Raw genomic sequence first — 14,539 nt, forward strand, 5'->3', positions numbered from 1 at the left:
CCTTATAATAATTATTTAGTTTTATAACATAATGTATGACTGGACTTTACCTGTTACCTAATCTCTATTTCAGATGACTTCAGATCTTTTGGGAATTTGAAAGCATTAAAAGCAGAATAGATCTGAGACATTGATATATCTGCCAACTTCTCTCAAGTCAAAGGCATCCTGGGAATGCCAGGATTTTCAAGCATGGCCCGTCGATATCCAAAGACGTTCAAAGATTTCAAAGGACATTTCGAAAGATTTCTGAGCACACCCTGCTTAGAACCTAAATTTCCAGATCCCAAAATTATCCCAGAATGGATTTTTTCAAACACAACTGTCAAATTTTCTTTGTCAATAAAGCGCCTAGAGCAGGCCTGGATAAGCCCTATCTAAATATTTTTATTATAATTAACATCATCCTGAGTACTTTTTCCGTTCTAAAATTGGGGATTTTGCAGAAAGTACCATCATTTACATGTACTTTTTCTTTCTTGCATTGTTTGGAGTTAATATATCTTTAGAAAATGTCACTGCTATGGCTTTAATATTTTATTTTTTCAGCTAGCATGAGAAATTCACCCTTTGCATGACCTGGCACAAGATCAAAGTTTTCAACACCACAGGCATGAGAGTTGGCAGGTATACACTGTCATGACATAAGTTTCTTTGTCAAGTTACAAATTACATGATAATAATTCAAATCCACCAATTTGGTCTTCTATACTGTCTAGAATCAGAATGTTTTCTTGATCAATGAGAAGAATCTGACAATAAATAATACTTAAATCAGTGATATAGCCCTTTCAAATTTTCCAAGATATTTTACTTCGGTAGACTCAAACCTCTTCAAGAAAAAAAAATGGTACCACAAAATAATCACAACAGACCACTTAAAAAGAGGCTATAGTTGTGTCATGCTGCAGATGGCAAATATTCCTGCCTACGTTTAACAACGAAGTCTATATACCCCTACAAACTCAAAATGACAATCAAACACTGATTCACATGAACCCATGAAAGTTGAGATACATCTGCTTCATACAAATATGTTGGCTTTACAGCAATCAAGTATAAAATAGTAAACACTCTGTTTTTCAAGCAATTCAGATGTTTCATTCACTTCAAGGAACAGCTAGCCTCCCACGCAGTCGTTCTTTTGAAACACGATCTCCCCTAAGAACGACTGCGTGGGAGGCTAAGGAACAGCTGAATGTGATTTAAAATATTTCCAGTCCCCGGTTGTTCAAAGGATGGATAATGCTATCCACCAGATAGCGCACTACCCAACTGATAGTATAGTTTGTTTTAGCCACACTTATCTACTGGATAGTGATTAATAGAAAGTGTTATCTACCCTATGAACAACTGAGCCCAGAAATTTTGAACAGGATCATAAACTTGTTCCACCTCTCTCAGTTCAGAAATTAGAAAAGTTGCCTAACCACAAGGCATTTGTGGAACTGCCACTGTCTTGCTAACTTTCTGCCTCAAGACCAACAACAGTGTAGTCATGTTCCCAGCAAACAGTGTAAAAAACACAACACTCAGAGCCAGCACCTGCAGATTAAGCAAATCGAAATACAAATTAGAGCGAGAAATGCAAAGTATTAAGCTCGATATCCTGCAATAAAGCCATAATATTATTTATAAAAAAAATCATTGCAGGTGCCACTTCTTCAACAACTTAAGCAATGTCCAGCAATCTCAATGGCTAATTATTTGCCCAATTTTTTTATACATCCCACATAAATGTTCAGTCTACATATGTACACCTTCCACATCAAGCGTGCATGTACACTGCAGTTGTACTGCAAGTTATGATTTTGTGTAACTCTCATTGTAAAAATACACTCTGATGATTAAAGACACTGGGTACTTTCCATTTTCAAAGTGCGACCAGTCGGACCAGCAGGAACTGACCATTGCAAAATGGTGCAACATTTAATGCTTAATTTGGGCCAACCGGGTGGAATGGTCCTTTCCATTTTGCATTCCTTTCCCCAGTTCCCCGCATCTGTGAGAAGCTACTGAATTAAAGTAAGACAACTGAACAGTTTGTCAAAATAGAATGGTAAATTTCAGTTTGACAAGTTTGACAGGTCAAAGTGGAATATTCCAGTCGGACCAAAACCAAAACAGACCTTTTGATTATTTTGATTTCCGTCCAAAATTTCAAAAAATATTTGGCTTTATGGAAAGTATCCACAATTTTAAAGATTTTCCATATAATTTTACAGTAATTTATGGCAGTTTAATTATTCTCATCAAATGCAGAATGATTCATAAAAATAAATATTCCAAAAAGAAAACAAATCAATATGGTACAAATATAAGAAAACTTTACAAAACTATAACAAGGATGGTTAGTACTGGAGAAGATTAAAAAGGATTATCCTGAACACAACAAATCTTTTGGCTTTTAATAATGTAACATCATATTATCCTTATTCAGCCACAATGTAAAATTAATTACCTGCCACTCAATGCATTCAGGGTGGAGGGACAGTCGGTATAATGTGTAAGCATTGTACAACTGGAACAGCTGTGGAAGAAATAAACATAGCAAACTCAATAGCTGCTGGGTAGTTCTCCACATGTGATGCAAAAAACAAACAAAACAAACTTCCCTCCCTAGAAAGCAAATTATGCTCCACTTCAAAACGTCCTCTTGGGGTACCCCAAAGATATACTTAGTGGTATAGGTATTGCAATTGGAATTAAGGCAAAAGGCAGACTGCAAATTACTTGCATGTCAGCTGCCGTGATGGTGCAAGCTCTGACAACATTAAATAAGCTACGTGTTATACAATGTACTTAGAATACTTACATATCCCACAATGAGAAATGGAATGATAAACCCTAGTCCTCTCCACATCCATGAGTGAAAACCCTCTGCAAGCAATTACATATTAACTGACTGACATTTTGTGACAACCAAAACCTTACTTATACATTACAAGTATTCAATTATAGAAATTATTGCAAGGAAAGCATTTTTCAATTTTGTGTTAGGTAATTTTTTTTAAACCAAGTCACTAATATAAATTCAATGTTCACAATTTCATTATTGAAATCTGATTCATTATTAAAATGCAGTCAAAAAAGTTTAACAAGTTACGAGTACATTGATCAGTAAATGCATGCAAGCACATTCAGCTATAGGTACTGGATACAGAGGCTTGAGGCCTCACTGTTAATCTCCATTTTTTACAAAGTTTGGATACGCCTTGGCATAGATATTCCAAATTTCCAACTTTGGTAAACAGTAATTACTTTATGGGCTGACTTAACTGATCAATACATTTTAATATCAGTAAAAAGTTTGAGCCCAGGAGTATCTATTAAGGTTTGTATAGCGTGATTGTCCAGTTGAGGAAGTTCTCAAAAGAACTGTTGTTTATGATTTCAGCCATTAATTTTGACAACATTAAAGGGGCTCTGTCACGCACTTTTAAGCAATTTTGGCACTGACCAACTGGTCATAGAATTAACTGAAATATCACAATAACGGCTTTAAAAACTGTAGAAAAACTCAAAAGAAACACAGAAAGGCCAAAAAGGGGCATCGATGGGCAAATTTAGAGAAGATTAAAACAGATTGCGTTTGGGGAAAACTTGGGGAAAACCTTTTTCGAGATAATCTCAATTTGTATGAAAGTGTCACGTACAATGCCAAAAAATCATCCTTGTTTGTTATGTAGCTGTGATTTAGCCAATAAAAGACTTTTGCTCTGCCAATTTGAAGTTTAGAGCTCTTAATTAATGAAAATAAACAGACTGAATTACCTAAAATACCGTGACATAGCCCCTTTAACATGAGTGGAAGTCATTTTCAGTGTCAAGTGAAACTACCGGTAGGTTGTTGTTGGTTGATGATGTTGTAAGTCTGGTTCTTTAAAACTGATTGGTCAGTTTGCAAGACCCACAGCAGATGAACTACTAACACATTAATGCATTAACAACATAGTACTGACCTCGAGTGACATCCATGCTAGTACTGATACCAAGTGCTCTCAAACGATAAAGAGCTCCAGTCTGGTATCTAAACTGTAGCAGATGAACAAAACCTGAATACAACAAAATGGTACAAAGTATGTTCCTGTCAGTGATGGCCTTTATATTGTGGAATGATGAACAATCTGTATTTAACTACAGTCAAAGCTTTTCAATTTGCAGCTGCAGGCACAAGATACAGAGGCTTGAGGCTTCAGTGGCAATCTCCAATTTTCTAAAATGGTACAAAGTATGTACCTGTGGTTTTTATCATAATAGTCACTTTTTGTATTTGTTTTATTTTTACAAGTTTCAGTTTTTGTGTTTTTTTGAGGCATTTTTTTAGGCTTTGTAATATTTTATATATATTTAGATAGAGCTATCATATTTTTACTATTTTTTTTATTAGCACATACATATTTTGAATGAGCTTTCAGCTCATTAGACATTACGTGGATGAATATTTATTATATTGATTGATGAATATTTATTCATCAATCAATCATTTGATTGATTGATTGATTGATTGATTGATTGATTGATTGATTGATTGATTGATTAATATAGACAAAAAGAAAGAGATCCATGATAAGTGGAAACCCACTTAATGCAGTGAATTTGGTTGGGTTTCTTTGTCTGCAGGCCTGCTTGTTTGCAAAAAAATTCATGGGCGGGCACTATCTATCCGGGCATTTTTTCTCAAACAGGCATTTTGGGCTGATAGTGCCCTCTGCAGATGAACACTATCGCATCATGTGATCAATTTAAACCAATCAGAGTCGGAGAAAATTTAGTTGTGAACTATTAGGGCTCATAGTGCCCCCTGCGGATGAACACTATCGCATCACATGATCGTTGTAAACCAATCAGAATCTGAGAAAATTTAGTGGTGAGTTAAAACAATAAATAGTTAAGCATTCCATGCATATCCCATCATAGACTCAAATTAGTTGTCTTCTGGTAAGCAAATAAATAAACAGTTCCTGCTTTAAACAGGGTCAAGGTTTGACACCCTGACAGTCCTATTGGTGTCACTCGTCTCAGGTTTCTGTTTATTACCAGCATGCAAAGAAAGTAACCTGGGGCTAGTGAATTATATCCATCAGTTGTTCGATGGGCATGTAAGGTGTTTGGACTTTTTTGTTGGTAGCTGAAGGAGGCTATTAAGAAATGCCTTCAGGCTAGCACGTGCTTCCAACTTGTCTGAAGGCAACCTGGAAAATTATTTTCTTTACACACTGAGGACCCCCTCAGCTACATTAAGTACTTACTTAGATATAGAGAAAAATAAAAGAACTGTCCTCTAAATATCTGATACACTCTTCCTTCTGGCCTGAAAAGAAATAAAAATACCGTTAGGCAGGACTGTTCAAAAAATAAGACAAAGTTTCAGCAGCATAAAGTGACTAAGAGTATAGTCCATAGCAGGTTATCCCCCTTCAAGTAAATTTCCCTAAAAAAAATCAGTCCCAACTTAATACACTAATGCATGCAGACACTGGTATTGTGAGTTCACAACACAACCTGTGTCCAGGTTCAAACTTGAACTGCTCAACCATGAGTCAAATGACAACCTGTAGTTCCTAATCGTTCATGTTAAGATCTGTCCATCCCAGCTACCTTGTAACTGACTGTTGATTTGTTTTTCAAATTTTGAGATTAAAAAAACCTCAAACCTCCAAGAGAAACAACATTTAGCTAGAGAAATTGCAGTATTCAACTTGGTAAAGCAAATCCAAGGCAAAGACTTTTGAGTTATTGGCAGGCTAAAGAAATGAAGGGTTCCAGGAATTAGAATTCCACTGTCTTGGTTTAAAACTAGCCACATTAGTTTGAATGTGGCTAAATGTTATTTTGGCTAAGCAAAAATCAAGCCAATGCTAGTCAGCAGTGATTTGGAACAATGAGTGGCAAAGTGACATACAGGGTTTCTGCAGTTTGCTCCCTTGCCCTCCCTCCCTCAGGTGGATATGGTAAGTATAGCAGTTGGTAAGCATCTCCACTGAACTTTTCAGTGTGATGGTGCCTGGTGGTGGTTGCCACTCTCAGGGTTGCCATGGATACCTGTGTGCCATTGCTCAAGGCTCGTAGTTCACCTGGAACCACCACCCACTTGCATAGGAACCTTCTCAAAGTGCATCTATTGGCGATGACTTAAAAACATTGTGCCATACTAGATGGTATTTATTCATTTGACAATCAACTCTTTCGAGCATAATATAATTGTCATAATTCAGGATTTAAGAATTATTTGGGAAGTATGAAAGAAATTCAGAAAGAGAGAAAACTTACCAAATTAGAAGCAATCCTGATAAAAGGATGGACAGATAGTGATGAGTCACCCACCAGCCCTTAATCCTATGTTAAAAAATAAATTAAAATAATTTGGTAAAATACTTAAAACATTTTTTTTTTGGCTTCTATTTTTTCTAACTAAAGAAAGTTCCCAAAACGGCAACCTGACACTAGTGTATAAAGAACATAATACATGTGCAAAATGATCTGATTCATACCGTGAGCCATTGGCAATCAAAATATGTTCCTGAAGGGTTAGCGTACTGTAGTACCACAATAACATGGCATGAAACAGGGCATCGGCTATCCTGGAAACAAAAATAACTTTAGCCATCATTATCCAACCTCACTCTTTTATAACCCTTTAGGCCTTAATAACTACATACAAATTCTCCTGACTGATCTCTATACAATTTCTTATGGTATTAGTTGGGAGAATTTGTTAAAAGATCAAGCAATTTCACTTTGGTGATCATTTTATTAATTCTCATAACCTTTTCTCTCATTGAAATATTGATACTGTGGGGAAAAATTTAATGTTGGTCACTTTAAGGAGTTAAAGGGTTAAGGTGGCCTGATCCTATTTATTTACGTGATGGTTGCATTTTTGAATCGCGCTTTTTGGCAGAAAAGATTTCACCGATTTCTTCGAATTTTTGCGTCCTGAATGAAAAGTGTTCGAATTTACAGAATATGGCATTCGTTTTTCAGTCGGAATAAAGTCTTTTGAGATTTGAACATATTTTCAAAATCTAGTTTTTACCAAAAATGTCCATAATTTTAAAACCCGATGACAGATTTCTCCCAAACTTTAGCAAATAAGCCTCAGAGCTCTCTAGTTTTGTATCAGGAAGTTTCATGACAATCCTGACCATGCAACTCGCTGCACAAAATGCTTGTCAAATTGTATTTAAAAATGCTTCGCTTATGCATTCATGTCAACTGACGCACAAATAGCGGAACAGTGTAGCCAAACTATCGGTCATCTGAAGGTATTATGCTACCCAAAACCTTATCAAAATGAAAGTGAGTAATCAGAAACCTACAGCAAATACTGACAGCGCAACAAGACGGACAATTTTATGACTTGTGCAAGGTAAAATTAAATATTTTATATTCATCTCACCTATCACGTATTCGTTCACTTATTTTCGAAAAAAATCTTAGGATAGCAAAAATGAACATTTAAGAAAAACCCTTACCAGTTCTCGTCACAGTAGGTTACCATTCTGAGGAGAAATAAAACCGCCAAGTTGAGTACTTCCCACCATCCGCTTTTCGACTGCAATGAAAACCCTGTGCCTGATAATATATTCAAGATGACTGACTTTGTTTTCGCATTCCTTACGGCCAGTTTGCCACTTGGAGATAACAAGTCTTGTGAAACATTAAAACATCATTATTAATAAGAAAACCAATTTTTATATTTGAACACTTGCTATACTCAAGTGGCTAACTGCCCGTGAGGAATTCGAAAACAAAGTCAGCTATCTTGAATATATTACTGAGGCTTCTCGATGCAGTCGAAAAGCGGATAGTTGGAGGTACTGAACTTGGCGGCTTTATTTCTCCTCAGAATGGGAACCCACTGTGATGAAAACTGGTAAGGGGTTTTCGTAGACGTTCTTTTTTGCCATGCTGAGATTTTTTCCGAAAATAAACGAACAAATACGTGATAGGTAAGATAAATGTAAAATATTTTATTTTACCTTGCATGGGTCATAAAATTGTGCTTCTTGTTGCGCTGCTTATGTTTGCTGTAGGTTTCTGATTCCTCGCTTTCTTTTTGATAAGGTTTTGGGGATCATAATCCTTGCAGATGACAGATAGTCAGGCTGCACTGTCCCGCTGTTTGTGCATCAGTTGACATAATGCATTGGCCAAGCATTTTTAGATAAAATTTGACAAGCATTTTGTGCAGCGAGTTGCATGGTCAAGATTGTCATGAAACTCCCTGATACAAAACTAGAGAGCTCTGAGGCATATTTGCTAAAGTTTGGGAGGAATCTGTCGTCGGGTTTTAAAATTATGGACATTTTTGGTAAAAACTAGGTTTTGAAAATATGTTCAAATCTCAAAAGATTTTATTCTGACTGAAAAACGAATGCCATATTCTGTAAATTCGAACATTTTTCATTCAGGACGCAAAAATTCGAAGAAATCGGTGAAATCCTTCCTGCCAAAAAGCGCGAATTCAAAAATGCAACCATCACGTAAATAAATAGGTTCGAGCCACCTTAAGCTAGATTGTAAAAACCCATCCAGCGGAGAACCCGTAGTCTATTCACACTACTGAAACCAGTCTTAGAGTAAAGTGCTGCACTAAAGAGTCAACTGAAAAATGAAACCAAAAAATTATGGAAGACAAATGAACCATGTCCAGAACAAAATATCCTTGAAGCATTTTGCTAGAATTCACAGGACATCCATGAGATCACAGGCACCCCACCAGATTTGAAACATTTTCCCTTATCAAATGCACTAAATAAATATTATTCATATAATAATAAAACTGTTATAATAAAAAAAGTATTGCTTGGAGATCACAGGCTAGCTGTTTACCTGTAGTTGAAGATGTACAAGTTTAAGATGGTAAAAACCATGCTAAGCACTTGCATCTTGAACTTAAACTTCTCATAATCATTTTTATATTCCATCCTGAAAATTAATTACAACTGTCACTAATGATTTACAAGAGATTAATATCAAACCCAAAACAAATGTTTTACTATTATTTTAATAATAAATTATAATTTTTAGATTACCATATTTATTCGATTAAGCGCCCTGGGCGCTTATTAAATTTTTGGAGTTAGGGAGTGGGCGCTTATTCAAGGCTGGGCGCTTATAAATATAATTTTCAACCATTCTCAGCACGTAGCAACTTAATTTTGCAACAAAACAACAAATAATAACAACCTTGATTACGAACTAAAGCAGAATTTTAACTATTCACTGAAGCTTTCTGTAAAATACTAACAAAACTCGGTCTTCGGGGAAGTCTGTTGGTAATACTAAGTCTATTTCAATCTCATTGATACTCCTCTTGTGGACTTAAGTTTCTTGGGGGAGGTGGGTGGGCGCTTATTCAAGGCTGGGTGCTTATTAACTTTTTCTACCTTCGGGGTGGGCGCTTATTTGAGGTGGGCGCTTATTCAAGGTTGGGCGCTTAATCGAATAAATATGGTACTCTAGACAAATACATGTACAGTATATACAGCAAGCCACACAAGTCTCTTAGTAGGCACTGACTTGGTATAATGTAATCTTGTATGAGTAATGTTGCTAGTACATGTAGCTCAATACTGCTAGTAGCTCAATATTAAATAGGGGAGGGGAGGGGGAAGAACAAAACTTTGGTCTGTGGTTGTGAATAATGACAAACAGGTTTAAAGAGATACTGTATTTTTTCGATTAAATGCCCCGGCATTTATTTCAAACTTAGCCTGGTGGACCCGGCATTTATTTGACTCCTGCAGTTTATTCGAGACCGGTTTGCATTAACCAATGGTTTTTATTCATTATTTTTGGCAAACATCTGTCTTGCTAATATACCTCCAGCTTATTATACCGGTACCTCACATAAGTAGCTGAGGGGACTACTTTCAACTTCACCTTCAGTTGGAGACCCGGTGTTTAGGTACCCGGCGTTTAATCAAGAAAATACAGTAGAAAGAAAGTGAGAGTCATGTTGTGTATATTAATTCATACTGATCAATCATGTTACTTTCAATGCCATAAGTCACAATAGAATTCTACAGAATCACTTACTTTGAATTATACAGTGAGACATTAATATTCCCTAAGCACAACTTGAGAAATAACCTGTAAAGACAAAATGAAGGAAAGGCTATTTACTTTTTCAAAGAATATTACTTTGTTGTTAATTCTGATTGGTCACAGCCTTCAATAAAGTGGCTTTCTAATGATTGTCATAAAACCAAATCCAAAGTAAATACACCTGGCCAATCATAGCAGAAACAAATAACACAATAAAGAAATCATGACTTGAAGCAAAAACATGCAAATGCACATAAGCCTAGTAAGGATTAGTTTCCAATACAGTAAAAACACGTGAGTAAGAACTTAATTTTTCCAGGTTAGCCTAAACAGGTTCTAACATAAATGGTAGTTAACACAAACTAAGGTTGTTAATAGGTTCTTATTTTCTGAAGAAAAATTCACATTGTTGCTAATAGAACTTTTAGTGGTATTCGCCCTATTCCTTGTATAAAATTTGCACACCACATACATGTTTATGTAAAAATGAAGCACTGATCATTCATAACATAACATTATATACATGTACAGTAATGCCTTGTCCAAACTTATCCTGAAAGTAAACATTCTTAATCAATTTTAGAAAATAAGAGCCTGTTTCCAAATTTTAGGCTTAATAGGTTCATGTAAAAGGGGATCTAATATGTAAATTTTAGCCTAACAGGTTTTTAAATGTTAGGTTCTTACTCGCGGGTTCTTACTGTTACAGTAGCTTTTCTGTTCTGTACTCCTGATAATATGTCATATTTGAAAAACAAATCAAAAACATGTTTGTTCTGATTGGTTAGAGCTCTTCTCTAAGGTGCAGAATTGCAGAAATTTAATTACTATCACCAATACCTACATTCCTATTTTATTAAAAAACTATCCAGAGCCCATTGAATCGCTGTTAGCAATTCCAAAGCTTTAATACCTGAGTTCTTAAGATCAATCAGAGATCAGCAAACACAATTGTGTTGTTCCAGCAAATATCCACCCCTCCCATGCAGGGTTCTCCCACACCCCTATTGATAAATTCCAGTTTTGGTTCATACTTTCCTTTAAAAATGTTGGCTTTTGAGACACCCCTCCCCCTTAAAATTTTCAGTGATCCTCCTTGGAGTGGGTGTATATATTTTTGGGGTTCTGCACATTCAATCACAGCAATCATACACCACTCTTGAAAATTCAAAAATAAATTGAGGAAAATAAACACAAGCCACATTCTGGGTGAATAAAAGCTTACCCTGCTCTTGAAGGAAAACTCGTTTCAAAATCCTTTATTTTTCTTTCCAGTTCAGAGATCTTCAACTGAAGTTTATGAGTCTTATCTTTCTGTTCATCAGTTAATGGTCCATTCTGAAATCTATGCGTGAAAAAGTGACATCAATTTAAGTAACATTATTTGAGAGGAAAGAAGAGAACTGTAAAAAGTAGGTAAAAGGTAGACTCTGTGGTCCGTCAGGCTGGAGCTTATCCCGGTTTTAGTAGCTACTCCCCCCTGGATGGGATGCTAGTCCATTGCAGGGTTACCCCGCAGCATTCAAGTTGCCGGTACCCATTTATACACGTGGGTGGAGAGAGGCACTGTGAGAGTAAAGTGTCTTGCCCAAGAACACAACACAATGACCCAGGCCAGGGCTCAAACTCGGACCTCCTGATCCGGAGTCCAACACACTACATAGACCACCATGCCTCCCTGTAAAAAGTACAGCATCATAAATATGAGACGTTTAACATACCGTCGCAGTGACTCCTGGAAATCCCTGAGTTTTCTTTTCTGCTGGTTTACTGCAGAGACACAGGATTTTTGACTTGAATGAAACTCGTCCATTTTCTGCTGATAGTCTTGCAACTTGGTTTGCTAAAATCATGAAGAAAAGTGAATGACTGAAAAATTGAATAATAAAATTAAGGTGCCAGCCAAATGCAAACCTTTGTTTTAAAGACAACAGGACGGTCAGTAACATATTAAAAATGGCCAGAGAAGACCTGATCATGAGTAAAAAACATACAAGCTCTTAAGATTCCAATAATTGGAATCTCTATTGAGTTGTGTATATACTAGTTATGCAACGCTTTCGAGTGGCATACTATGGAATATCCCACGAGTCACTTGTATTTTCTCGGTATACACACGAGCCTTTAGGCGAGTGTGTATACGAAGAAAATACAAGTGACAAGTGGGATATTCCATAGTATACCACGAGAAAGTGTTGTGTAACTATTTTATACCATGCCATAGAAAATACGCTCACTAAATTTCATCGAGAATAAGATCGCAGCGCACGATGGGAAGGTTGGGTTGAATACCGTCGAATATACAACGGCTTTCCTGTATTCTGATTGGCTGTATTTTCTATGGCATGGTATAAAGAGCTGTATTGAACACCCACCTAGAATACTACTAGCTACATGTATGAGTGAAAATAAGGTCTCTATAAATTTAATATTTGTTATCAAAAGGTCATGGATAGTAATGTAATACATTTAATTACATTTTCCAAGTAAAGGGAATGTACTTTTAGGAGCATTGGCTGGTTTGGTATTTTGGAATTTACAAATTTCTCTTACTAACATTTTTTGCAGTCACCATGTTCCAACAAGTTTTTTAAAGAGGAGAGGGGAGCCTAAGGGAGAAAAGATGCCAAATTCTAAGTTCTGCTCTTCTATAAATCACCAGTCAAATTTCTACTACCTACAGTTAAATAATGAGTTACATTGTTTTAAGGTCGCAGGGGATACCTACAGCATGAATAAATCCATGAAGCGAAATTTTGCTTGACCTGTATCTTTTAAAACGCTTATTTCTCGGCTGTTATGGGTGCGATTAAGCTCAAATTTTACAGAGACATAAAGAAATGATAAAAGATTATGTATGTCTTCTTTTGTGTGGTAGATTGTACTTAGCGGCGATGTAATAGCCACGTTTGTGCCAAATTGGGAAGAACATCATTTTGTGGCAGAGTTTGCGGAACGAATACGAGACAGCACACTGTGAGCTTGTCAAAAAATGATCAGTCAATATCTCTAGAGTGTCATAACAGAAGCGGATTTTTTAATTTAAAATTTGCCAGCAAGTTATGGCGGTTTAAATGTGCAAATTTTTATTTAATGCCTTCTACCTCTTTCTAAAAGCGCTCATTTAAAATTCCGCCTCTGTTATGACACTCTACAATATCCATAGTTTACCTATCTGCAGTGGCAAGTCATGAAGGTCTGTATCCGCGCTGTATTCTCTGCCACAAAATTGTCGGAAAAGTCCAAACTTTGAGATTTCCGAAGGTGTCCCGACCAAAACACGATCAGTTTCCAAAGGAGAGATGTAATTATGGTAATTATATTCCACGCTTTTATGGTGAGAACAATGCGTTTTTTATGAAGGACACGATTGTTTATGCCGAATATTATTGTGATTACTCTGAGTTGCAGAAACATTCAAATTTGAATAAAAATCAGCTCATAGACTTCCTACAATCTATATAAACGTATAACGCCAAGTGTTGTTTTAAATTGGTTAAAATATCAAAGAAAAAGGATTTTTTTTTAAAAAAAAATCACGCGCACGCACCCATATTTTTATCCAGTCATGAATATCTCGTAAAGTTGACGATGTCCGTCGTTGCACTTCGTGCATACGCTTTAAATAAATGCATAATGATGAGCCTAAGGTGTCCCCCGCGACCTTAAAGGTAACAAAAATCAGATGAGAAGAATAACCACTCTTTTTGGTTGTGTGTGGAAATTACACACCTGGAACCTTTGTGTGATACCATGAATGACCATAATTTTTATAAGTTAGCTTTTCTCATAAAGAAAGTACGCTTCTCACAACGAAAGTAAGCTTATAATCACTGCCAATCCATGAAAAGGTGAATTGTAGGCAAGACTTATCTCTGCTTTTCATTCCTGGACAAAAGGTCAAATTCATCCCGATCTCCAGACTTGAATTGCAAAGATAAAATGATGTTCAATACCAAAAAATATATTCACTGACTTATCTAAAAGCGTCGTCTATAATGAAAAGGAAAAGTAAAAAGCGTATATAAATCGACGGTCAAATGGTCAGTTTTAATACATTGTATTTGGTGAAGCAGGTTTATATTTTTACAATGCATGGTTTCATAAATTATTTAGGATGCCCCTTTGCGTTAACACGCGGCGTCAAATCTTTGTAGCAAATTTAAAATAACTCACAGTTAAAACCGTTCTTAATTACGTTATCTGAAACAAGACGAAGCAATTTTTCAATTAAAAAAAAAATTGTTTATGCATGCAGGAACTTATCTTGTCCGCGCGGGTACCGCTAAATGGACACCGCGTTCACCACAATGTCAAATGAGGTCTTTTTTAGCCACTGATCATAACTACTGTTAAACAACGACATAAAAATCTTAAAACCTTGAACTTCTGGGTCTCCTGTTCTAAGGCATTCCATTCTTCTTCCCATTCTTGAAGACTTGAAATCTCGGCAATGGCCGCCATATTGGCGAGACGTGAAAAG

At 36.2% G+C, this 14,539-nt stretch overlaps 1 protein-coding gene across 2 annotated transcripts; it reads right to left on the bottom strand.

The window, feature by feature from the left end:
- LOC144647481 (transmembrane protein 120B-like) lies at positions 1-14,528 on the bottom strand. 2 transcript variants are annotated; one of them, XR_013569597.1, is made up of 13 exons: positions 14,437-14,528; positions 11,778-11,899; positions 11,282-11,401; positions 10,048-10,101; positions 8,839-8,934; positions 6,495-6,584; positions 6,274-6,339; positions 5,253-5,314; positions 3,963-4,055; positions 2,816-2,880; positions 2,462-2,530; positions 815-1,545; positions 1-634 (listed from the first exon to the last, which is right to left on the bottom strand). XR_013569597.1 is itself a non-coding variant. In XM_078507285.1 (12 exons), the coding sequence occupies exons 1-12, from the start codon at positions 14,518-14,520 to the stop codon at positions 1,426-1,428; spliced, it is 1,041 nt and encodes a 346-aa protein (XP_078363411.1). In that variant the 5' UTR covers positions 14,521-14,528; the 3' UTR covers positions 1-1,425. The 2 variants fall into 2 exon arrangements, 1 of the variants encoding a protein (XP_078363411.1); XM_078507285.1 differs by having other exon boundaries at positions 1-1,545.
- Positions 14,529-14,539: the final 11 nt, after the last annotated feature.

Source organism: Oculina patagonica, chromosome 3 (genome assembly GCF_052425735.1).
Source record: "Oculina patagonica isolate OP01 chromosome 3, crgOcupat, whole genome shotgun sequence".
In the NCBI taxonomy this organism is placed as follows: Eukaryota; Metazoa; Cnidaria; class Anthozoa; order Scleractinia; family Oculinidae; genus Oculina; species Oculina patagonica.

What these genes read in the sequence shown, in the direction of transcription:
- LOC144647481 (XM_078507285.1), bottom strand. Translation starts at nt 14,520, where the DNA reads ATGGCGGCCATTGCCGAGATTTCAAGTCTTCAAGAATGGGAAGAAGAA. An exon ending in TTGTACATCTTCAACTACAG is followed by an intron (nt 6,585 to 8,838) that starts GTAAACAGCTAG and finishes TTTTGTTTCCAG; the next exon opens with GATAGCCGATGCCCTGTTTC. An exon ending in CTGAATGCATTGAGTGGCAG is followed by an intron (nt 1,546 to 2,461) that starts GTAATTAATTTT and finishes CTTAATCTGCAG; the next exon opens with GTGCTGGCTCTGAGTGTTGT.